General features: G+C 55.5%; 1 protein-coding gene across 2 annotated transcripts; it reads right to left on the bottom strand.

Moving 5' to 3' along the window:
* Positions 1-6,905: 6,905 nt before the first annotated feature.
* SSH3 (slingshot protein phosphatase 3) lies at positions 6,906-23,562 on the bottom strand. Of its 2 annotated transcripts, XM_075928555.1 has the most exons (14): positions 23,282-23,562; positions 20,254-20,291; positions 19,404-19,569; positions 17,813-17,925; positions 17,395-17,466; positions 16,427-16,492; positions 15,475-15,669; positions 14,996-15,089; positions 14,608-14,736; positions 14,265-14,311; positions 13,695-13,841; positions 9,672-9,872; positions 8,792-9,251; positions 6,906-8,588 (listed from the first exon to the last, which is right to left on the bottom strand). In XM_075928555.1, exons 1-14 carry the CDS (start codon positions 23,345-23,347, stop codon positions 8,028-8,030), a joined length of 2,355 nt encoding a protein of 784 aa, XP_075784670.1. In that variant the 5' UTR covers positions 23,348-23,562; the 3' UTR covers positions 6,906-8,027. The 2 variants fall into 2 exon arrangements, with proteins under 2 accessions (XP_075784670.1, XP_075784671.1); XM_075928556.1 differs by lacking the exons at positions 17,813-17,925; positions 20,254-20,291; positions 23,282-23,562 and having other exon boundaries at positions 19,404-19,563.
* Between the last annotated feature and the right edge of the window lie 1,777 nt (positions 23,563-25,339).

Genomic DNA, 25,339 nt, shown 5'->3' on the forward strand with positions numbered 1-25,339 from the left:
ACGATGGGAACTGTGGTTCCCGCGCACGCTCCCATGCACAGATCGCTCCCCCCAGTGGACACAAGATGGCGCCCGAGCCCAGGGCGACGTCGCATAGAACTACATTTCCCAAGGTGCCCCGCGGCAGGTGGGGCGGGCTGGAAGGCGGAGGTGCGCATGGCTTGCTGGGAGATGTAGTTTTGTGGTCGTAAGCGGAAAGAAGCCGTTCTGCGCGCTTCAGCCCTGCAGAGTGTAGGGCGCAACGGAGCGGGGGAGAGGGGCCAGTCTGCCCACAGCCCCTTTCCCTGCCACACAGGCCGTGCGAAGGGTGCACTCACCGCCATGCCCCTGGGTTAGTGGATGGGGAGGGGGCGGGGGGGGGGGGCAAAAGGGGCGTCCCTTACCCAGAACCCCTGAGTCAGGGAGCAGAGGTCATGTCGTGTTAACTCTGGAACCTAATGACATAAACTCTGTTAACTATTTTGCTGCTGAACAACCAGCCATGCTGGAATACTGGGTGGATCTTGAATAGACCCCCCCAACCTCTGCCGCCCACACCAGTCTGTTCCTCTTCCTCCAATCTGTCCCCTAGATTGCAAATAGGGGTGCCTGACTCTCCTGAAATCCAAGGCCAGGAGCACTTTGGCCTAGTGGCTTCCCTGCACATGCCAGCAGCTGGCGGGCAAAGTGCTCAGGACCACTTCCCAAAAAGTGAGGGCTTTCCACAGAACCACAGCTTTGACTAGCCCAGAGGCATGGTTGGACAGGAAATGGCTGAGTCCCAGTCATGCCCAGATTCACCTCCCAGAGGCAGTTAAAAGCCCCCTACTTAGAACAGAGTCATGATTTTGGTTTTCCTTTTTAAATGTCATGCCTCTGTTCTCCCCTTTCACTCACCAGTTCCAGCCCACTCTCCTCGTTGCTAGTAACCACAAATTGCACTCTGATGGCCTCTCTGTGACATGAATTAGTGGCAGGCTTTGTATTGCCAACCTTTAGAGATCCAAACCCTGACATCCAGGCTCCCCTCAAAAGCTCAGAAATCATGAAATTAGTCACAAAAATCATGAGGTTTTTTTGGTCTGTCTTTTGCCTTTTTAACTCCTCTCTACTCCTCTGCCAATGTGTGTGTGATAATTTCAGGTGAAAAAGTAAAGCCTTTAATGCTCACATTTCCCTGGCTGCTCAGATGGCAGCTTCACTAACCCTCTCCTGACTCCACTCAGAGGGTGACTGCCATTCATTTCCTGTTACTATCTTCAACCAGCAGCCACATCTCCCTGCCTGTGGCTGTCCCGGGGTTTCTCTACCCATGGTATCACTTCCTTTGTTCCCCACAGCTCTCCTACTCCAGGGCATCTCTTCCTCCTGGGACCCAGCAGACCCATTTCCCTGATTCCCAACTCACTGGAGGTTGAACATGCAGCTTTCAGCACCAAAATCTTGGGCATTGATCCTTTGACTTAAAGGCTGATTCTGCTATTAGGAACTGTCCTGTAGCAAGTGTATAGTCTATTGAACCAGCCTAATTATTACATTCACGAGACCCTTTCTGGTCGCCATCCCTCCAGGGTTGTCCTGAAGTCTCCAAGAATTAAAGATTATGTGATGAAAGCTCTAGAAATACAGCCAATCAAAATTGGCAAGCCTGTGACCTCCTTTGCTCCTCTAATGGCTGTTCCATTTATCTCCACAAGCAGCTAAGGTTGCTAAGTGACCACAATGCAAACTGTAATATCTTCATTTATAAAGCACCAGTGCCTCACAGCTAAAAACCACCAAGCTGATTCATTCACTAATTCAGAGATGTCCTTTATGCAGGTCAGACTAATGATCACAAGGGTCCCTTCTGGCTTTAGGATCCATCATTCACCTATATTGCATTTCCAGGTGGCCTGTGATTTATGTTTTGAGGTTACTAATGAGTCTAACATATATTTGAACTCAGGAGGAGTCCGCTTTTAATCGATAAATGTAGATTTCACGATGCACACCCAAACAGACAAAAAATATTACCATCGATAATCATTAAAAGAAATAGGCCACGTAACAAAAATGTTGCTGAAGACCTTTAGAGTTTTAAGTGTATTTTCTGTGTATATTACACCATGAGATGTTGCTAATTTGTGCTTTCATAGAATCATAGACATGGGATCACAAGAGGTCCTCACATCCATCCCCCTGCACTGAGGCAGGGCGAAGGAAACTTGGAATATCCCTGACAGAGGTTTGTCTCACCTGTTCTTACAAACTTCCAATGATAGGAATTCTACAGCCTTGCTTGGGAACCTGTTCTAATATTTAACAGCACCTATAGTTAGACACACAAGGGCTATGTCTAGACTGGCATGATTTTCCGGAAATGCTCTTAACGGAAAAGTTAATATTTGTCATATGATTCCCTTGGACTGTAGGCATTGCCAAATCAGCCAAGGGGACCCTCTAATCTAGTCCAGTATTATAGCTACAAAAGTGGCCACTACAAGATGTGTCACAGGATGGGGTGTGAGTGTGCTCGCACATGTCCACAAGACACTACAGTGAACAGTTATCTCCAGATAGGGAATGTTGTTTCTTTACTCCCATCATTTTGTGGCTGGCTTATGACCTGAAACATGAGTGGATTTTAATCTGTTTTTTATCCTACCTATGGTATTTTAGATGTTTTCATTATCAATAAGCCTTCATCATTTTAAAAATCTTACAAACTTTTGATCTCAGTGCTATTTAATGGCAGTGAGTTCCACAGATGAATCGGGTAAAAAGAGTTTCCTTTTATCAATTTTTTAGTCATGTTTTGGCTGTTTGCTCATCAATTCCTACGTTGCACACCTTATATCTATCTTACATTTTACCTATCCTTATTTCATTTTCCACTCTTTAGACTTAACTTGGTTTGGGTTTCCAATTTTTGAAGGATACCCATTTGGCTCAACTAACATCTGCTTTAATCATAAAAAAGGAAAAGGAAATTATCCAGTTTTATATCGACGATGTACCAGCCAGTCAAGAGTAACCAGGGCATACCAATATTGCTAATGAATATGCACTTGTACATCAGTCAGCCAAAGGACAATTAACTTGTTAGTCTTGCATGGATTATCTGTGTAGGAATATTACACATACCTTTGAAAGTGCAAAGTTTAAGAAATCCTAAGGACAGCTGAAAGGCCAGCTTTGCAAGCCACTCGATTCGTTATGGTAATCCTTCTGGGGACAAATAGACACTTAGAGCAAAAAAAGAATCAGCATGTACCTGGTTTACACTGTGTTTCTTTAAAGAAAATTCAAAGGCTATTGTTTGCCAGGCTGAAGCAATTATTCTGAGATATGAGTCTCTCCCTTATTGTTTTGGTCTATACTTGTTTTTATTTCAACAAAACAAGTTATGTATCACATAAAAAATAATTTTAAAAGTACCTTAATTTTATATTTAAAAATTATAAAAATTATTATAGATGAGCAAATAACAATTTTACACATCAAATTATTGTACTATATTCAAACGAGATCTGAAAAATATTATACAATATACCTAAAACATAATCTATAATAAAAAATAATTACCACTTTCCAATAGAAGTATATTATTGGCCCTGAAAGCTATCAGTTTTTGTTTGTGTGGCCCTCAGTAGGCTTCGAGTTTGACATGCCTGGACTAAACCATCCATTCATGGGAGGTGGGTAATGGAGGCAAGAGAAGACATTGCTGTCCCAAAAATGCCTACATTCCATAGCTGCTAGGGAAGGCTGGGGTGGCAGCCGCAGGCCTCCAGGTGGCCAGGAAGGATCAGGTTGGGGTTGGGCTTGGCTCCACAGGTGATGGGGGGGAATGCTGTATGGGTGGGGCCTCAGGGTAGAAGGGCAGGTGCTGGAGCTTGCCTTCCCCAGCTGGGTCTTCACCTGCCACCCATGTATCCATCCAGAGTCTTTATTAAGTCCATTATTTTTAGCATCTAGCAACATTAATTAATTTAACCTCCTGGGACGAGACCAAAGACAACAACATTGGGACAAAGGAAGGATAAGGAGGGCCCAGAATGTAGGGACGTTGGGGGGCTCCTCCAGTGGCACAGTGTATAAGGATTTTCTCCCTATCTAACCCAAAATCTGCTTTGCTTATAAAATTCTAATGGGTTTGGATCTTAATATCTACTATAATTTAATCGGCAGCAGGTTTAAAACAAATAAAAGGAAGTTTTTCTTCACTCAGCGCAAAGTCAACCTGTGGAACTCCTTGCCAGAGGATGTGGTGAAGGATAGGACTTTAACAGGGTTCAAAACAGAGCTAGATAGATAAATGGAGGTTAGGTCCATCAATGGCTATTAGCCAGGATGGGTAGGAATGGTGTCCCTAGCCTCTGTTTGTCTGGAAATGGGAGACAGGAGAGGGATCACGTGAGGATTACCTGTCGTGTTCCCTTCCTCTGGGGCATATGGTATTGGCCACTGTCGGCAGCCAGGATACTGGGCTAGATGGACCTTTGGTCTGACCCAGTCTGGATGTTCTTATGTTCTTATTAAATAATTATCATCTCACACACTCCCCCATTATTTCCCACCACTGCTAATATTTAAATCAATACAAATGCTGGAACCCCCTAATTTTGTGCAGTGATAAAATTTTAAATAAAAAATGCTGAAAACCAACAATATAATTAGCCATCAAAATGATATAAAAAAAATTCTGGCTAAACTTCTGTATATTTTATACCTGATACATTATTTGGGGCTTACATTAAGGCTGTGCTGAAAAATGCATGTTTTCCTGCTTAGCGAGGCTGCTGACGTTGAGTGCGTGGGTAGCATCAGCGTGAGGTGTGGCTTTAATCATTAATTGCCTGGCTTTTAAAAATTGGCAAGTAAAAAGGAAGGGAAGTCAATGGGCCACACTTAACAAGGCTTGTAACTTTGTTTTTGAAACCAAGTGTTTTGTTTTGGTCATTTCCCAGGTATGTATGGGGGGGGGAGGGGCGAGTATAAACATCTTTCTCGATTTCCTTTTGTGTCCGTACCAGAGAGACAATTTACAAAAAATGAAGTGAATGGAAAGGGTGAGTCACTAGATTGTTAAAGCAAAGATCTAAGCAGTGCTGGGGTTTCTTATAATGGCCCTTATAAAGCCCTGCTTCATTGGGTCTACCTGACAAGCTACACATTTTCCGGGTGGCATTCCTATAGAGCCTAAGAGCTCTGGGCAAGGCCCAAGACCTTACTGAGTTGTATGCACAGATTCCAACAGCCCTTGCCCCCAGGAGTTAACACACTATATAGACAAGACAGGGAGGCCTAGAGGGGAGAAGTGATTTGCTCAAACTCATGCACCAGGAACATAGGAACGGCCAGGCTGGGTCAGACCAATGTTCCAGCTAGCCCAGCGTCCTGTCTGCCGACAGTGCCCAGGGCCAGGTGCCCCAGAGGGACCGAACAGAACAATCAAGTGATCTACCCCCTGTCGCCCATTTCCAGCTTCTGGCAGCGCTGAACACCCCGTGTCTTTTCAGCCCTTCTGAGGATCGGCCCTCAAAGGAAGAGCAGGCTCAGATGCCTCAGTGATGGGCAGCCGTGTGCAACCCAAAGCTATTGAGCCTCCTCTCTGCCTCGACTCTCCCAGCTGGCAGATGTGGCCTGCTAGCAATGCCTTGCACATGATGGGCCTGTTCCCATCTGTCAGGGTGGGAGCACTCTGGAAAGATGTGGTTGCCTGGCCAGCAGGGCTTTTCCAGCTGCTTGGGTGCAGAAACTAGAGCAGCCAAGGGCAGTATCCTTGAAAGCAGACAACACAGGCCAGAGTCAGGCCTCTGTACCAAATTCTGCTTCCCCAGCGGCAGTTAGGCACCTCCTCACTCCCAAGTGGGAAAATCCAATTTTCCACAGAAAGCCAGAAAACTTGTAGCCAGCTGCAGAAACCCAAACCAGGCAGCTGGGGTCCCTGAGGAAGGTAGCTGCCTGCTTTAGCCAGCGCACCCAGGGACAGGGGAAAGCCAGCAGTGCCTGGCTCCCTGCAGGGACAGACTGGGAATTTCCTGCAGGGGCAGCTTGCGCCAGCTGCTCCTTGGGTTGAACAGAAGCCAAGAGGGGTTTGTGTCACATAACCAGTCTGGCTGGAATGCAGGGCCTATAAGGCCTGGCTGAAAGTGACTCCTGTCCACAGAGGGCTCAGAAAGGGGTCCCCCTCAGGGCTGGAAGCCCCCCAATGGGAAATGCATGAACCTAGCGTGACTTCAGGACCATGAGCTGGGACCCGCTGGCAACTCAGCAGCTGCCCCATGGGCCGGACAAAGAGAAGGTGGGAGAGAGCCAACCATGGGTTCCATGCCAGCCTGGCAAGGTGGAGTACCCACTCGGCTAGGACAGAAGTCCTAACTTTTGCTTCTCCAGCCCACGCCATGGGGCACCCTAGCCCTACTCTGGTGGGAAAAGCTGCCCACATCCCTGCAAACACTGGCTGGGACCCTGGAGAGGGGGAAATGTGTCTGGCTCAGTTGGACTCCCTGGGCAGAGCTCATGATCTGAAGCAGGAAGGCTGGAGCTCAGAGACTCCATCCCCGAGATGCTGAGGCCACCTGGCTGGCCCTGGAGAAAGAGGGAGCACCCTGGGGGTCTGACACGGGACAGTTTAAAGCTGGAGCTTTGCACCGAGGCTGTGGCTCCATCATTCCTGCCCAGCCACTCATATTTCACTGCCCCGGGGGAGCAGGTCTCATGCTGAGTCGTGGCCTCGAGGCACGAGGCGTGGGGGGCTGGCGCAGAGACACAGATCACCTCAGGCTCCCCTTTCTAAAAAACGAGGCTGGCCTGAAGGCCAAGGGGAGAGCTCATAGGGCCGGGTGCTCCAGGGACGGGCACAGAACCTGGCAGTAAATGCCAGAGGCATCAGGGGTTGATACTGGACTGACAGCTCAGCTCATCCCTTCCTGAGCCTGGACTGGGGCTTCCAGCCCCCTTTGCTCTCCCTGCACAGGGTGGCCAGGTGTGCTCTGCTCCCCTTAGGAGGTTAGTCCATGTGCTTCCTCCTTGGGGTAGAAGAGAGGGGGCGGGGCCACACTGGGAAGTGCCCCCTTCATGCCACATTTCCTGGCTGAGAGACGATGCATTCTGGGGCAGCATGGGGCAGGCTAAATAGTCAGAGCACACAAGTTGGGGGCTTGTGTTCTCCCCTCAGCCACGGCAGGGCTGATGGTGCCTCAGTTTCCCCCCTTGGAACCAGCCCCCAGGTTTGTAAATTGCTTTAAGTTTGATCTTAAAAGGCATCCCAGAGCCCCTGTGTGCCCCCAGGAGGGTAGGCAGGTAAATCAACTAGCAAGGAAGCCACCAGTGCCCCAGGATCTTAGGGCTGTTCAGCCAGCATTCTTCCCCTAGTTCCCAGGACCCACATGGCCCCTGATAACACAGATCCCACCTCCCAGGGCTTTGGGACAGCAGGCGGCAGGGGAGCCTGTACCCCGGGGTGGATACCCAGGAAGGGATGAGCCCAGAAACAAATTACAAAGTGAATTAAACTCTTTATTCACAGGCAGAGCGAGGCTGGCAGAGTGCCATGGTGCGGTGTCCATGTGTGCAGAGCAGGCTGGGGAGAGGGTACCTCTCAGAACCCCTTCTCGCTTCAGTCTCAGCGAGAGGCCGGCTCCCTTTGGCCCAGCTGACCAAAGCCATGCTCAGTAGCTCAAAAGCAAAGGCTAGTGGGGTGGGGGGGGGGGGAGGAAGCAACAGAGGGAATCATGTCTCCCATCTCTCTCTGGTGACACCTGCTCAGCTGTGGGGCAGGAACCGCAAGGCAGTGTGGGGCTGGGCAGCATGAGGGGCAGACCAAGCGATCCACGGATGGTGAGGTACCCCCCATCATTCCTCCAGATCCATGGGGGGGTGCATAGTGGCAGGGAGGGGCTGTCCTTGACCAGAGTCCAGCTCATCCATTGCCCCCTCCAGCAGCACTCGGGCATTGATGTCCCCAGTAGCCAATGCCCTGCCCCAGGGCAGCCGGCCGTACCTGGGGCCATAGGGGAGCCGCTACAGTCAATCAGAGGCGGGGCCACAGGGGCAGAGTCTCACCCGGAGCCAGGCTCCATGTCCATGCTGGCCTGCCGCACCATCCTCCTGGGTCGTGATGGGGGGAGAGTGCCTCCTCCAGGCTGGGGCTCCTGAGGTGGGGACGAGGGGCTAGCAGGCTCCTCCTTTGGGGGCCTTTCCTGGCCAGCAGCCTCCAGCCGCTCCTCAAACTCCCTGGTGCGGCTGAGCACCAGGGCTGCGTCCATGAGCTGGGCCACGGAGTGCCGGTGCTTCATGGCCTGAGCCCGGCGTGCGTTTGGGGCCCTGTCTTTGGGGGAGGAGCCTTCCACAGGCTTCACGGCCTTGTGCAGCTTGCCCTTCGCTGGGTGGTAGGAAATCTGCTTGCACGGCTGGGCATGGCTCCGAGGGACCTGGCGGCCGCGCTGCCGGCCCCGCCGCTTACCCGTCTTCTCTGTTGGGGTCCCCTGTGGGTGCTGCTCGGCCGTGGGGCCTGGGGTTGCTGTTTTCGGCTCCTCCTGGTTCTGCGCGGGTGCTGGTGGGGCCGCAGGCTCCGAGGTGGGGTGCTGCCTCGGGGACTCATGTCCTGGGATGACAAACACCTGTAGGGAAGAGAAGAGGGGGCGATCAGAGAACAGGCATGCTCAGGGCACTGATAGACTCAGGCCTTCTCTCTGCAGGCCCAATCCCTCCCTCCCCACACATGGGCCCTACTTCCTCCTGCATAGCACTGCCCTACAACCCTGGATCCCACCAGCTGGGGCTGTCTCCCTCCCCGCAGGTGCTCCCTGGCTGTGCCCCTTACCTCCCCCTCGGTAGGACCCCCCAGCGGGGAGGGTACGTCGGGGCTGTCCATCTCGCTGATGCTCCTCATCACAGCATAGAGGTTGATCCGCCGGTCACGTGGCGTGCTGGGCGTCTTTGGCACCCGCAGCGTGGCCAGGTGCCCCCGAACCTCCTCCGCCCCTGAGTCATCGGAGGCCCCTGGCTCCTCCACCACCTGCAGGCAAATCTGGGGCCCCTCGCCGCCTTCTGGTGCCTGGGGCTGGGCTGGTTCCTCGGGGGGCTCCCGCAAGGGCCGGAAACAATACTGGGGCGTCGTGACTGGCTCCTCCTCCTGCGGTCCTGGCTCCTCCTCCGAGCTCAGCCGGTCCTGACTCAGGCTCCCCTCGCTCTCCGATTGGTCACTGCCAGTGTCACTCCCGTTCAGCGTGTCCTCCCACTGGGAGTCTCCTGCCTTCTGCTCCCACAGGCTGCTGTGCCGGCTGGGCAGAGACACACTGAGCTCACCACAGGGCACCGGGGTTGTCAGTGCCCCCGGCTGAGGTGGGCAGGGCTGGGCACTGCAGGCTCCTCCCCCTCCCTGATGTCACAGAATGGGGAGGGGCAGTACGGGCTCCTCCCCCTCCCTGATGTCACAACAATCCCTGCCAGGAGGTGGAGCTAGGCAGTGCAGGCTCCTCCCCCTCTCTGGGGTCAGAGTGCCCCCTGTTGGGGCTGGGCAATGTAGACTCCTCCCCCTCCCTGATGTCACAGAATGGGGCTGGGTAGTGCAGGCTCCTCCCCTCCCTGATGTCACAGAATGGGGCTGGGTAGTGCAAGCTCCGCCCCCTCTCTGGGGTCAGAGCACCCCCTGCTGGGGGCAGAGCTGGGCAATGCAGACTCCTCCCCCTCCTTGCAGTTACCTGGCATCCAAGATGCCCTGGTAGAACTCCAGCTGCTTCATGAAGCTGGGGTTGGGGTGCACTATGGGGCGTCTGTCCTGCACGTGCTGGTAGGCCCGCTTCAGCGTCCAGCCGTACTCCTTCATGGCGTAGGCAATCACCGTGGAGGCAGAGCGGCTCACGCCCATCTTGCAGTGTACCAACACCCGCGAGTTCTGAGCCCTGCCAGGGGATATAGGCCAGTGAAATGGGTGCAAGAGACTCAGCATACTTTCCTCACCTCTCCTTCCCCAAGGCATCCCCTGGCAATGCCCCCCATGGCATCTTGATGGCAACTGCTATCTCCTTCGTGAGCACACAGGAGGGCACCACTGAATAGTATCTCGAAGGTGCCTTCTGTCTAACTATGATTACACATTCACCAGGACCCCACCACACTGCCCACTAGAAATGGGCTGCATTGGATACATTTACATCAGAACCCCTGTTACTCTCCCATTGCAGCCAACCCAGGGAAAGGCCAAATCTGAGAGACCAAACTTGAGGCTTGGGGAGTAGAAGGAGACACAACCCACCAAGACCTCAATAGACAGATGGCGATGTAAATGCATCCCGTCAAGGTTTCAGCCAAAGACAGCAGAAGGTGTGCAAACAGCCATCCAGAGAGGCACAGAGACAGAAGCGCCAGTCACACAAGGCACCCCAAACACAGAAAGCAACACCCCTGGCAGCATAATATTTATCTGTGACAAAGGCCTAGCGGAAAGCACTGCTAGGAAACATCACACTATAATGGGACCTAGGGCTGAACTAAGAGTAGCTTCTGTTTACAACCTACCAGGAGACCGGCGGACATGGCCAAGTGACCCTCTTCTGCCAGAAAAGCCATGCCTTGTCATCCCTGATGTTAGCAGTCATGCCATCTCCTTGGACTACTCCAGCAAGGGGTAGGCAGGAACCTTGACCTTGCTCTCTGACTCCGGGAGGTACATGTGTCCTCAAAGAGCATGCTAGAGGGAAGGGGACAGCCCTGACCTAGGCTACCACTACACCATCAGTGTCGCAGTGCAGTGCAGACACGGCAGAAGCGGTTTTCCCGTCAATGTGAGTAATCCACCTCTCAAAGGTGGGAATTAGGACAGTGGTGTACTTGGAGAATACTATCACACATGGGTCCTGAAAGCAGATGCCTAGCAAGACACCAGTGTACACCTTCCACCTGAAACACTGTCCGAACAAACTACCGTATCGTGGGCGGGGACAGTCTTTGAGCTCTGCAAAGATCCTGCGTCCCTAGGGTCACAGGAGACAGAACGTTGACACTCAAAGAGCACAGCGAGAAGCTGGAAAAGGAACTCCAGGAATTGTGTACTTCAAAAACTGGCCAACATGAAAAGGGGAGCTGACCTCCAAATGCAAGATGGGCTAGTCAGAGTGTGATATTCCATGAGAGAGAGACAGAGAGAGATTCTGCTCTGGATTACTTAGCCCTGTGTGGTCCTGCATGAGCCAGGCACACAACATTGTTACTGAACTCAACCAATCCTGCAGGATCATCACGGGGATGTTTAAGCTGCAGCTCTGTGGCCTTGGCAGGGACTGCGCCACTGTCAGTGAGGTGGGATGCTGTCAGCAGAAAGGAGAGACCGAAACTGGTTCAGGATCCCAGATACCCACGGCATGGGCGTAGTCCGCCACCCAAGCAGCTGACGTCCTCAAAGAGCTTTGCCTCTGAACATCCACTACCCCAAAAACCTCTGCAGTAGTCTCCAGGAAAACAAGCACCAGGAAATGTCACCGAACGTGGAAAACACGATTCCTCCAGAATCACTCCCTCCAGGCACAACCTCAATGAAAGCCCTGCCGCGTGGATCCACAGGGGTGGTGCGACACCCCAAACGTTGAACAATCTCTTGGAGGCCCCCCTTTAAAATGCCAGGCCCCCTCATTCTTCCTGCACGGGGAGGATGCAGAGTGTGCTAGGAGCCCTCCCTGCCTTCTGAGACAGGGCCTCTGGGGCTCCCACCCTCCTGCTGCACACGGGAAGCTCTGGTCACCAACTCCAACTGGTAGAGGGATGAACACAGCTCTGAAAGCATTTGCAGCGATGCCAGTCAACAGTGTTAGAACAGTTGGGTTTACCACCTGCAGCCCAGGTGAGCAAAGCCTTAGGTTGGCACAGACTAAAGAAGGCTGAAGTCTGGTGGACTGTGGTCAGCCCAGACCCTGGGCAAGTTGGAACCAACTCCATTTTCAGGCTCTGACTTCCTTCATTAGCTCCCAGGGGAGAGCTCCAAGCTTCTCCCAGGAGCCACCCTCTGCCTCCCTTTGTTCTGTAACTGGGCTCTCTGCTCTGCTCCACTCTGGAGAGGCCTGGAAATCCTTAGCCCCCAGGGTCCTTGCTTGCTAGGTGTCAACGTCCTGGCAAGTGGCCTTCCATGGTCTTCTCACATGTTCCATTGTTACAGGTTGGCCTCTGCCGGCCCTTTGTAACATTCATGGAACCAAAGGGGTGGAAGAAACTCAGGAGGCCATCGAGTCCAACCCCCTGCTTAAAGCAGGACCAACCCCAACTAAATCTTCCCAGCCAGGGCTCTGTCAAGCTGAGACTTAAAAACCTCTAGGGATGGAGATTCCACCCCCTCCCTAGGTAACCCATTCCAGTGCTTCTCCACCCTCCTAGGGAAATAGCTTTTCCTAATATCCAACTTAGTCCTCCCACACTGCAACATGAGATCATGACTCCTCGTTCTGCCATCTGTCACCACTGAGACCAGCCTCTCTCCATCCTCTTTGGAACCCCCTTTTCAGGTAGTTAAAGGCTGCTCTCAAATCCCCCCTCACTCTTCCCTCCAGTAGACTAAATAAGCCTAATCCCTCAGCCTCTCCTTATAAGTCATGTGCTCCAGCCCCCTAATTGTTTTGATTGCCCCTCACTGGACTTTCTCCAATGTGTCCACATCCCTTCTATAGTGGAGGGCCCAGAATTGGACAATACTCCAGACGTGGCCTCACCAGTGTGAAGAAAGGGGAATCATCACTTCTCTAGTTCTGCTGGCAATGTTTCTTCTAATACAGCCGAACATGCCATTAGCCTTCTTGACTACAAGGGCACTCATATCCAGCTTTTCATCCACTGGAATCCCCAGGTCTTTTTCTGACAGACTGCTGCTTCATCTGTCGGTCCACAGCCTGTACCAGTGTTTGGGATTCTTCCATCCCAAGTGCAGGACTTTGCACTTGTCCTTGTTGAACCTCACCAGATTTTTTGGCCCATTCAATCCAGCTACTAGACAGGGAAGGAGGTATGTACACACACACACATACAAACACCCACGCACAGGTAGTTCTCAGCCTTCAATGAGAGCAAACAGTCCTCCCTCTCACCGGGCAGCCATGCAAGGGGCAGAGGAAACTGAGGCACACACAGCGCTCATAAATATACCACTGAAAATTTGGTCTCTGTCATGCACCAACAGACTCTAAGTTGAGAGAGAGTGACAAAGACTGGCAACAATATCACCAAGTGGAAACTGAGGAACGGTCCCAGATGTCAATGCGGAGAGCTGAGGCAAACACCTGAACACTGCTCCTGTCACCATCCCCTACTACCAAGGATCTGGCTGTGGTTTTGGAACAATCAGCTGTGACTATTATTGGAGTCTGTGCGGATACAAAATTTGTATCCACATCCGCGGCCATATCTGCAAAAAGGAGCGGCGGATATCCGCGACTTTGCAGGGTTCTCATGATCATGTCTGGGATGCCCTCCACGCTCCCTGCACACGTGACCAGAACACACACGACACCTCCCACACACGTCTTTGGACATGTCTCCCCCCCACACACTCACACCGTCTGTAAGACACTCAGCAAGCGAGAAAGTTTATGTGGCCACCGAGAGCCACAGCGCAGCCACAGAAAGGACAAAGGACCAATTGTGTGTGGTGCGGACATGCTCTCTATGGAGGGCGAGGGGCCAGGTGCAATTTGCCCATCTCTCAGCACACCTATGACTCCTCCCTACTGAACCCCCCCGCTCACCGGACATCAGAGATGAAGCGATAGGTCTCTTTCCAGTAGGGCAGCAGCTGGGAGGCCTCTTCGTCGTAGAGCCGCACGTTCATGTAGGTGAAAAGCGCCGGGAAGAAGTTGTCGATTTCCCGGGTCACGTTGAGGATGTGGCTGATTCTGATCCAGGAGGAGGAGTCAGGGGGGTGCTGGGGCCTCCCAGCCACTCACCCCACGGATTGGGGTGGGCCCTGGGGGTGGAGGCAAGTTGCCCCGCTCCCTCGAGGAGCGCCAGGCAGGGCTGGGAGGGGGTGTGCAGGAGGCGGGATCTGAACTCAGCTCAGACAGTCCCATCCAGCCTGGGAAGGGAAAGGAGGCAGGGCCTCTCCAAGATGCCCATTCCCCAGCACTTTGGCTCCAGCATTTCGCTCTGCACCCTGGTCAGGACGGCTGCGGGGACTGATCCCGGCCCGGGGGCAGCTGCAGACTCACTAACCTCTCTACACGGTCTGGTCATTGCAGAGCGATGGAAAGATGCCCTGGGTCAACACAGGCCCGATGGGGAATCTTCCCCCAACCCTCCCCCAGGGCCGGAGCACACACCTGTTGCGCTGCAGCTCCTCCAGGTTGGCTGCGTTCCACTCGGAGCCCTAGAGACAGGCAGAGAGGGGGACAGCAGGGTGAATGGCCGGACGGGGAAATCCCAGGCAGCCACTGCAGCTGCTCCCTTAGCTCCTTCTCCAGGAAAGTCTGACCCCCTGGGGGCTACATCTAGCCTCCTGAGTAACTACAAGAGCACCCCCTGCTGGAAGAGGCTGAGACTGAAGTAACCGGGAGCACATGCCCCCTCACCCCGTCCCAGCCAGTGCTCCTGCCCTGCTCCCAGCAGCGCCCCCTGCTGGGAGAGGCCAGGATGAGCTCTCCCCAGCCCCTTTCAGCTCCTCACTAGGTACAGGTGGTCAAAGATCCTGGAGGGCCGGTCCATCTGGGCCATGATGAGCAACATCTCGTTGTCGATGAACTCCTTGTACTCCTTCAGGCTGCAGTTGGTGCGGTGCTCCAGCTCTGTGCGGATCTGCATGGGGAACAGAGGGACGGATCCTTGGCCGGAGGGAGAGGCTGGTCACGCCCACTGTCCCCTATCCCATTAAAACGGCCCCTCTTTCCCTCCCCTGCCCCCCTCCAGACAATTGCTTCCCAAGCCCGCTTTAACCACAAAAGCATATCCATCCCCATCTTCCACCCTGATGCCCCATGCCTCTCACACCCCATTGACTTCCCCTATCCTCCCTCGCCACCCCCCACTCCTCTCCCCTCCCCACCATGTACCCTACCTCCTTGGAGGTGATGCTCTCCAGGTCAGCCGTGGCCATCAGTTCACGCAGTTTGGCCCGGATCATCCGCTCCATCATCTCACGCTGGGTTGGGCTAGGGCACAGAAACGGGGAGGGCATCAAATCTCACAGGGCTCCCAAGTTCTGCCCCCAGACTCCATCCCCCTACCTCACAGACCCCACCCTCCTGCTTAGGTTTGGCTTGGGTCCAACCGATGTGGGGGCCCTAGAGAAAATTCGAACTCAATACTCTGGCAAAGGGGCGGGAGCTCTCCTCCAGCCAATCATCATCCAGCATTCGAAGCCCTTATACGGAGCCTGGCCCTGTCCAGATTCCACTGGCTGCCAAGGTGGGGGAGCCCCAGGGAGAGGGATACATGTGGGGCTCCCTGAGTTTTACACTGGGAAGTCACCACAGCACCCTGCCCTGTATAGATCCTGCCCCACCCTGCCCACATCGCCCCTGGCCTGGTACCGACCGGTCAGAGAAGACAGCGGGGAAGTCAGGTCGCACAGACTCCAGGTCGGACATGGCCAGCCACTCGTTGATGCAGCTCTGCTCCGAAGCGATGCCGCACTGATACCACTCGGCCCAGCTCAGGGCGGTGCCCCCAGGGAAGTGGTTGTTGTGAACGGCTTCATTGCACGCCTTGTGCAGCACCTGCAGCACCGACCTGGGGAGGGGAGCAGACAGGTGGGTGGACTGACGGACGTCAGGCCTGCATGGAGCCCTGCCCAAAGGGCTGGAGGGGGCAGAGCTCCCCAACTAGGGCCCCGCCCTTCCCCACTGCTTGGCGAGTGGGAACGGGGCGCCTGCACTAGGACTACTTTACTGCCGTGGCCTCTGTTCCATCGACTGAGGGCTTTGGCGGAGGGATATATAAGCAGGTGAAGATCCCCACAGTGGTCCCACTGACTCCCATGGCCACAGCACCTCCCCATGGCAATCCCCCACAAATACCCTTCCACCTCCCACAGCCATCACCTCCAATCCCAGAGCAATGCTCTCTGATATCCCTGCACTTCCCAGGGCTGCCACATCTCCCCCACTCAGAGCAATCCCCACAGGTATCCCCCTCTGCTTTCTAGAACCATGACACCTCCTCCCTGGCCGATCCCCACAGATAGCCCCTGCTTTCCAAGTCCCTGCCTAATCCCACCTTCCCCTCAACCCTTGCCCTAGTGCAGAGGTGGGGAACCTTGTTATCTTGGCCACTGACCCACCTCCGGGCTTCCTGCCCCTCCACCCGTGACAGGTGGGTTGAACGAGTGTGGCCCTTGTACCGCATGAAAATGCTGAAGGGACCAGATCTGGTCCATAGGCTTCCCATCCCTGCTCTGGTGGGCCCCAGCCGACGTGATATTCCATCCCTGGAATAATCCCACCGCTCCCACCAGCTGTACTTGACAGGCAGTGCGGGGCTCACTCACCACATGGTCTGCACAGAGATGGGTTTGAAGATGCGTGTCTGCCCCCAGGATGTCACACTGAAGCCCCTAGAAACACAGAGAGCAGGGCTGGGATTTCACAGGGGGTTTGGGCAGGCAGAGGCATTCTCCCTTCACACACAGGGCTGGTCAGAGAGGCTTCATGAATGCACAGTGCCAGCCCAGCAGCTCCCTGCAGGCCAGATCATACACAGGAGCAGGGGGAAGGGGAAGGTTGCAGCATCGGGGCTCTGAGAGTCAAGCTGGGCTTTCTCTGTGCCATCTGGCAGTGCCAGCCTAGGACCCAGAAGACTTAGTTTCTATTCCCAGCTTGGCTACTGGCCTGCTGGGTGATTTTGGGCAAGTCACTTCCCCTCCCCATGCCTCAGTTTCCTCATCTGTAAAATGGTGCTAAGGACCTTAACCTTGTACCGTGTTTTGAGATCTACTAATGAAAAGTCCTAGATAGGAGCCACGCTATTGTTCCTTAGATCACCACAGTGGCATCAGCGGGAGTCGGCAGGCAGCTCAAAGCAACAGGTGGGAGAGGTACGCCTGCATATCAGTTTGTGATATTGACTCTGAAACCTAAGGACGGCCCATTAAAGTTTCCTACATTATGAAACATTTTGGGCCCATTTCTCATTGCTGATTGGGGCTGGGGATGGTCGGTTTAGATGCAGCTGGCCCTGCGGAGCACACGGAACCCTGAGCACCTCTTGCAGTTCACGGCCAGTGGTGCTGCTGTGGGAAGTGGCCAATGGCTCTGCCCGGACAGAAGAGGGGAGCTACGTGCCAGGGTGTGGGTCAGGCAAAGAGTCCGGAGCCTGTACTCCTTTCTCTGTCCAGCAGAAGGTAGCACAGGCTCTTGCTGGGGGCACAGTATGTGGCAAATGGTGGGTGAAATGCAGACCCGAATGGACACAGCAGAATTTCCCTCTGCCTCCCAGCAGAGTAGCACTGGCTCTTACCCATCCCCGTCGAGGAAGACCTGGGTGTCGCTCCAAAGGGGCAGCACCATCCCCAAGGTGCATCTGGCCGAGCTAGGGGCAGAGAGAGAGGTCAGAGCGTATGGCATCGGGGTGAGTGCAGGGGTCCCTAGTGGGGCATGGGAGAGGTTATAGGTTCAGACCAATAACTCACAGACTGCGGCTCCCTGTGCCCATCTGGGGCCCTGCCCTGGTGCTATGGAGGCAATGCAAGGGCATGTCAAAGAGCTCGACAAGCATAGGGTGCAGGCAGCTCCTCCCTGAGGCCACAGGGCATAAGCCCCTCACTCCTCAGTCCTGCTTCCCCCGCCCTGATTTCCCCCTTCTCTGGGCTCCCCATGACTCACTTGCCATCTCCCCTCCCCCCCCGTCCCTCTCTCTCCCCGCCCTGTCTCCTCACCCCTCTTCAGGGAAGTCCACACCCAGAAGCACCGTCTCACTCTTGCCCTCCAGCTTCTCCACAAGCAGGAGGTACCGGATCCGGTGGGGCCGGGTCGACTCCAAACGCACAGCCTGGAGGCGAAGTCAGAGCGAGACTGAGACCGGCCTCTCCCGCGCCCTGCTATGCTCCTGCCCCCGTGTCACAGCACCCCCTGCTGGGGAAGGCGGGTTGGGCCGTGCAGGCTCCGCCCTCTCGCTCATCTCCCAGCGCCCCCTACTGGAAAAAGCAGGGCAGGGCTGTGCATAGGAGGAAGAGTCTGCGATTTCCCAGCACCCCCTGCTGGGGAGCAGCTTCCCAGGGGATGTTAAGAGATGAACCCCTGGGTCTCTGCTCTGTTCTCGGGTCAGTGTGCGGCTGGGCTCAGGGATGCACTCAGAGCTCTCCGGGCTGGTGGGCCCTGGGGGCACAGGCAGCGTGACTCAGCCTCACAAGCAAGGGCAGCGCTGAGCAACCCTGGGAAGCTGCCTGCAGAGTCCCGGGGCTGGACCGTGTAGCCGGCTCTGGCTGCCAGCCCAGGAGGCGAGAGCGAGAGCCCTGCAGCCATAAATGGGGAACTGGCTGCTGAGAAACAAAATTCCACAGGCAGGGAGCCCCTCCCCCAACAGCCACCATGCTGCAGACAGCAAGCACCCTGTCCTCCCCTGCAGGGGGCGCTGTCACACCAAGAAGGGGGAGGGACCTGCACAGCCCTTCCCTCCCCAGCAGGGGGTGCCAAGACTCCAAGGAGGGGGAGGAGCCTGCACTGCTCTGCCCTGCTTCCCCAGCCAGGGGTGTTGGGAAACCAGGAAAGGGGAGGAGTCTGCATGGCCCAGCCCCGCCCCCAGCCTGGCTTGACATCCTGTACCCAGCAGGGCCATGCACGGGAGTGGTTAATAATTCTCCAGTCAGGCTGGGTCAGTGCCAGGGCCAGGGGGAGGGGCCAGGCCTGAATTGCAAACAATGAATAATGCTTGGGCAATGGCCTGACTCCAGCCCTGAGCCAGCCTGCTGGGGAGGGAGTCTGTGCAGGCAGGGCTGGGGAGGGGGGTGGGGGGAAAGGGCAGTAACAGGACTCAGGAGAGGGGCAGTAGGGGTGCAGGGAGGCACAGGTCTGGGGGCGGGGGTTCCACAATTTGTTCCTTATTCTCCCCACCTACAGAATCAACTCCAAGCTGTGCTTCCCCTCCCTGCCCAGGGCACTGGCTGGAGACCTAGGTGCCCTGAATAGAGGCGGCACCAGGATGAGGTGGGGTGGGAGCAGTGCGTTGTGGGTACACAGATGGCTGCTCCTGCAGGGCTGGGGCCAGGGGGCTGGATGGGCCTATAGGGCTAATTTGGGATAGGGCGTGATAGTGGGGAGATGCTGGACTGGATGGGTCCTTGGGGCTGATCTGGGGCAGGCTGGCAGGGAGGTAGATGAAGGGATGGGTTGATCCCAAGCTGCATGGACCCAGTGACTTCACGATTGGATGTAGTGCCTGTCGCCCTCTCTGCTCCCTGTCCCACTGTTTCTGGCCCCTAGTCTGGTCTCTCCGGGGATCCACCTCGTGCCAGCCATGCCCCATCTCACCAGGCGGATGCCATCCTCTGGCCGCAGCAGCCCCATCATCAGCTGCAGGTGCCGCTCCTGCTGGCTTTGTGTTTGGTCTGGGGAGGGTGGGGCTTCTTGCACCGTTTCCAGCTTCTCCTCTTCCTGCAGGAGCAGGGCAGCCCCCTTGACCATGACGAAGCTCTGGCTGGGGGGGGGGGGGAAGGGACATAGGCGTGAAATAGGGAAACATTCTGCATGTACAAGGGAAGCTGGGGCCCTGGGGCAGAGGAAGGAGTCACTGTCCAATTTGGGCACATCAGCTTCCACTGAAAGAAAGAATCTAGAGCTGTGAACACAGTCGCCCAGAGTCCAGTCATCTGTCTGAGTCTGCAGGCAGGCAGCCCCCGTGCCTCAGCGGCTGCTCAGAGCTTGACCACACACAGTTTAGTTCAAGATCAATTGCAGGGCAGCTGAGCAAGGAAAAGTCTCCAGGGACAGATTAGTTTCACCCTGATGCAAAGGCTGTTGTGATTCATGGGGACAAGACTCAAAAACTAGTGATGGGAGAGGGATTGAGAGGAGCACCCTCCCGCACAGTAGTCTGTATGTTTGGGGGACCAATGAGGGGCATAATCCTTTCTCCTCTCCAGCAGCCACAGGGTAGGACTTTCAAATGCAAAAAAACTGGGCCCACGGTGGGAATCCCAGCACCACTTCCTCCTTCCAAAAAGGGCACTTGGACAATTTTCCTCCCTTGCGAATCCTCCATGCCTGCAACCCGTCTCCCACCCTAGGGACCCTAAGCAGTCGGGGGGGGGGGGGCAGTGCTGGAGATGGGAACCAACTCCTCTTTTACTGAGGGAAAGAGTTTAAGAGTTTACAGCCTCACCGTCGCTGTAGTTGGCTCCTCCTGGAAACCGCTTCATCCTGTAAAAGAAACAAAGACAGCTGGATCAGTCCCTGCATGGGGTGGGCATGTGGGACCACGACCCCCAGGTGGGGCCAGATATGTGGATGACCCATCCCCCAAACTGCCATGTAGGCTGGGCAGGTCCCGAGCCAGGAATGAGGATTTGGCCCTATGGGTTGTGGCCCCCCAAGCACTAGCTGGCACTGCAGGGCCCCAGGGAGTGTCCTGAGCAGCAGCGCCGGGTGGGAGCTAGCACCTGCAGATGCTTGAATAAGAGCCAGCCAACTGATCACCCTGCCAGCACATCTCGCAGTTCACATGGTGGCCTTGTAGTATGTCACCCTAAGTGGCCCAGACCTAAAACCAACAAGGCGGTGGAGTCGGGGGAAGCTCGCAATCCCCATACCCCGCTCACAAAGACTTTGCCTTAAACAACCAGGGAAATTCCACAGCAAAAATCATTGTGAAGGCTGCAAATGGAAAGACAGGGTTGCCGGTAGGGATGTCAACGTGTAGTCGACTACATGACTAACTGATATGCCTGGGCCTGTATCGCAGGCAGCAAAGGATGGGGAGGGGGTAGCCATGCCCATGAGGAGCCAGCATCGGCTTCCATGGAGTCACTCCGCCCTCCCACCTAGTGCTGCGGCCTCTCTATCAGAGGCACCAGCATGGGGGATGAAGGTGCAGCAGACAGGAGCCGACACGCATGAGGAGCCAGCTTTTAAGCCAGCTCTCTGTGTATTCCAACTCCACAAGTCACCTGCCTCTCTCCCCAGCGCTGCTGTGCCTATCAGAGGCAGCAGCACAGGGGGAGGGGCAGAGGAGGCTGCTGTGGAGCAGCCTCTGTCCACAGGAACTCGGGCCTCCAACAGACAGGGGCTGCAGTCACCCTACGCTGCTGCCTCTGATACAGAGGCAGCACATGCAGGACGGCAGGGGGCTCCCTGGGAATGAGGCCAGGACTGCACTGGCTGCTGGCCCCACCCCCAAGAACTATCAAATAAAGTAACCGCTAAGTTTTTGATGCGGTCACACGATTATTAAGTTGCATATTGATTAACATCCCTAGTTGCCAGGCACACATGCCCTGGCAACCTGAAACAGCTGCCCCATTCATCCACCCTGTGCAGCACATTTCTCCCTGGAGAGCAGCAGGGTAAGGGCAGGGCGGGGGACAGGGCATGGCTGAAGAGCCATTGAGGGAGGCCTCCTGGGGTCATGTAGGTGGGGAAGGGGCAGCCTGGGGAGAATTGCAGACAAAGCTGAGAGAGCAGCTTTGGCACAGGGGAGGCAGCCTGGAGCAGCATGCTGGGAAGAGGGGAGAGGAAAGAGAACTCCCCCTTCAGTGCACGTGCGCGTGCGCACACACACACACAGAGCCCAAGAGGTATTCTACATGAGGATTCCTGCTCAGCTCATCCAACTCCTTTCCCTCCTAGAAGTGGGCACAGAGAGTTGACGGAACATCAGGGTCATGTGGCTGATGTGCCAGAGAAGCCAGGCATTGCAGAGGGGGTCAGAGATCCCTGTAGACTGGGAGGTCAAAGTCGCTGGCACAGGAAGCTGGAGTTCCATGATCTCAGCTGGGATTTGCCACCTGCTGCCAGAGCTCAACAGGGAAATGTACACATCTGGATCACTCCTGCATCTACTTGGAGCATTGACTAGGCCACGAGCCCTTTTCGGTACCATCCCCGGCCTCCGTCTGCGAGGCATGGCATGGCCTTGTGGTTCCCTCTTGGGAGCTGGAGCAGGGCTTGCAGCCCAGCGACAATTTCCTCTGACATTTTTTAGTGTGGAAAATAAAATTAACAGCATCCTGGCCCTTCCCGAGCAGCAGCTCCCAGCAGAATGCATGCCACAGACACGATGCTCACAAGCCCACGCAGCCGAGAGACTGCTCTACCAGTGAAAGGGGAGGGGAAGGGGGGCAGGTTCGCTTGGAGAGCAAATCCTGGTACTAGTGCTCTGGAAATGGGACGAGGGGGGTGAATTCTGGCACTGGTGCCCTGGGGCGCAAAGCCCACAATGCTCAGAGTGACTTTGCAAGACTGCAAGACACTAGCTGGAGAGGAAGCAGCCGCCGAAGGAAGTGTCAGTTTGTGAAACTTAATGACAAGTCAGTACCGGTGCTGATAAACCACTGGGCTGCGCAAGGGTGATTAGAGCCATCCACAAGCACTGGCGGCCTATGTGTAATGACAGCCCTCTTGTCCTGTTCACTACAGTGCTCCCCACTGGCAGAGCCCCGGCTGCAGAAGCCAGGCACACCTGGTACAACCAGTGTCCCCACCCCACGCCCTGCAGTGCCCCCTGTTGGCAGAGACTGGGGCTGGGGCTGGAGCAGCAAGGCACCCCCCCCCCCCACAGCACCCCCTGCTGGCTCAGGGCAGGGCTGGAGAAGCAGGGCACACCACCCACACACAGTGCCCCCCCCCACAGACAGCACCCTCACCCCCTCCCTGCAGCACCCCCTGCTGGCAGAGGCTGGGGCTGGAGAAGCCGGGAACACCCCGCACAGACAGTGCCCCCACCCCGCTCCTTGCGGCGCCCCCTGCTGGCAGAGGCTGGAGAAGCCGGGAACACCCCGCACAGACAGTGCCCCCACCCCGCTCCTTGCGGCGCCCCCTGCTGGCAGAGGCTGGAGAAGCCGGGAACACCCCGCACAGACAGTGCCCCCACCCCGCTCCTTGCGGCGCCCCCTGCTGGCAGAGGCTGGAGAAGCCGGGAACACCCCGCACAGACAGTGCCCCCACCCCGCTCCTTGCAGCGCCCCCTGCTGGCTGAGTGCAGGGCGGAGGGAGCCGGGCACACCCGGCGCTGCAGGGAGCTAACAACTGCACAAGCTGTAGCCTCCAGCCCCGGCAGGGAGCAGAGACCGCACCAAGCCGGCGCAGGAGCGACCAGCGCGGGGCCGGAGAGGCTGGGAGGGGAGGGAAAGGGGTGCAGCGTGGAAAGGGGGCGCCCGGCGGGGGTCCTGGCTGCGGGCGGGGCGGACACTCACCTTGCAGCCGGTGGGGGAGCCGGGGCCGCCGCCGGCCGGGGACCTGCGGACGGTGACCAGCGCCATGCGCCCCCCCGGCCCCGCCTGCCACAAACTTCGGGCGCCCCCGGCCGTCTGCCGCCGCCTGGACCAGGAAGAGCCGGGAGGCGGCAGCGCCAGGCGCCTCCTCCGGGGGCGGCTCTTAAAGGGGCAGCCCAGCCCCGGGGCTTCCCCAGCTGCCCGCCGCAACCGAGAGGGGGCGTGCACAGCCCCACCAGTGCCCCTCTGCCCTGCCCCACACAGCCCCACCAGTGCCTCTCTGTCCTGCCCCCAAGCCCCTGTCTCTGCCAGTCCCAGGCTCCACCCCCGTCCGTCCGTCCGTCCCCTCGTTCTGTTAATGCACCTCAGTTGCTAGCAGCCGCTGAACCTGCTATTCCTGTCCTAGGCACTTCCCCCGCTAATTCCCAGGGCCTCCGTGTCCTGGCTTTGCTGTTTGGAGCCTCTGTGCTCTGCAATGTGAAGTTGGAAGGGCCAGAGCAGCAGCTCCCTGGCCTGGGATAACACCCTGCCCCCAACCCAGGCAGCAGCCACCTGGTGTTGGGGTTGCTTTGATGGCTCTAGTTCAAGGCCCTGTTGGTGGCAACTTTGGGGATGTGATGGGGAGGAGAGCATAGCCATGGGAACACATAACTGGTCAGGGTGGCCCAGGGGATCACATCCTGTCGCCTGCTCTCCCAGGTGACCCCAACATACAATCCTAGTCATAGACTTGCCACGCTCCACCTTAAAAATAGGTTTATTTGGTGCCCCACTTCCAGACTGGGAGACTGGGCCAGCCCCTCACTCCTCTGGTGGGTAGAACCCATTTTTAGTTCCCAGCCTAAGTTTACTCTTGGCCACTTTCTCTCCCTTCCTTCTTGTAGCCGCATTGTCCTTTCTTTTAAATGGCTCAGCTCTCTTCCTGCTGCACAGATACAGAGCCCCACTCAAGCAACATGCAGAGCAAAACAATCCAAATTACAGTCTCTTCTCAGCTCAGCAAACAGGCTCCTGCTTGTACAGCCAGCAAAGTGCAGGACCAAAAAGGACCAGGAGAGGGTGGCCTGTCCAGCCCCATGTACTGGGGCAGAACCAAGCAACTAGACTATCCCTGACAGGGGTTTTTCCCACCTGTTCTTCAAACCTCCAGTGCTGAGGATTCCACAATTTGGGTGTCTATACTAGCATGTTTTGTTGTTAAAACCTGCCTTTTGACTACAAAACAGTGACTTTTACACTTCAATGTGACTTTTGTCGGGAAAACACCCACTTTTGTCATAAAAATAGTCCACCCCTGCAAGAGACTTGTCTTTTCCCATCCCTTTGTTGTTGACAAAGAGCTAGTATGGACTCTGCTATTTGTTTTGTCAAGTGATTTGGCTTCTGCCAGTATCCCACAGTGCCTGCCCTGATTGCTGTGTTCAGTGTTTTATGATCTCTGCTGCCCTGCAGGCAGGCACCCTTCCTCTTTCAGAGCTCTGGGAAGTATCTGATGGCTGAGCAAACTGCTCCACTTGGGGAACAAAGAGCAAACCATTAGCATTCCTCTGTTCTGCCCTGCTAAGAACACAGTGGCAGGCAGACTTGCTGCCAGGGTAAGGCTGGAGAGACTGCTTTGCTGCTTTGCCATTCCTCAGCATAGAGAACTCACAGAGCCGCGAGGGAATCTCAAGAAGCAGTGAGATCAGCTCCACCTTTTCACAACACTGCACTGTGGGATGCTCACCCACATTACTTTGCTTGGTCAACAAGGTGCTGACAACATGGCTATGAAATGTCGATAATAGGAAGCAGAAAAACCGGCTTTCGCTTTTGGCATCTTTTGCGTGTTGACAGACTTTTATTGCAAAACTTTCCCTAGTGTAGATGTAGCAATTGAGTTGGAAAGGTTTTCTTACCATATAATCAAGAACTGATCTCCAGCCTCGTTATAACAGCCCTTCATGTATTTGAAGTCTTACTACATTCCACCCTCTGCCATCTTGTCTGAAGCCTAAATGTGCCCAGTTTTTAACTTTTCTTTATGGGTCAGCGTTTTAA

Source organism: Pelodiscus sinensis, chromosome 4, assembly GCF_049634645.1.
Source record: "Pelodiscus sinensis isolate JC-2024 chromosome 4, ASM4963464v1, whole genome shotgun sequence".
Lineage (NCBI taxonomy): Eukaryota > Metazoa > Chordata > Testudines > Trionychidae > Pelodiscus > Pelodiscus sinensis.

Excerpts from the sequence above, each read along its gene's own strand:
- SSH3 (XM_075928555.1), bottom strand. The coding sequence starts at position 23,347 with ATGGCGCTGGTCACCGTCCGCAGGTCCCCGGCCGGCGGCGGCCCCGGC. Across the intron at positions 19,570-20,253 it reads AGGAGCCAACTACAGCGACG|CCAGAGCTTCGTCATGGTCA; the intron begins GTGAGGCTGTAA and ends CCCCCCCCCCAG. Across the intron at positions 9,252-9,671 it reads CAGGGCATCTTGGATGCCAG|CCGGCACAGCAGCCTGTGGG; the intron begins GTAACTGCAAGG and ends GTCTCTGCCCAG.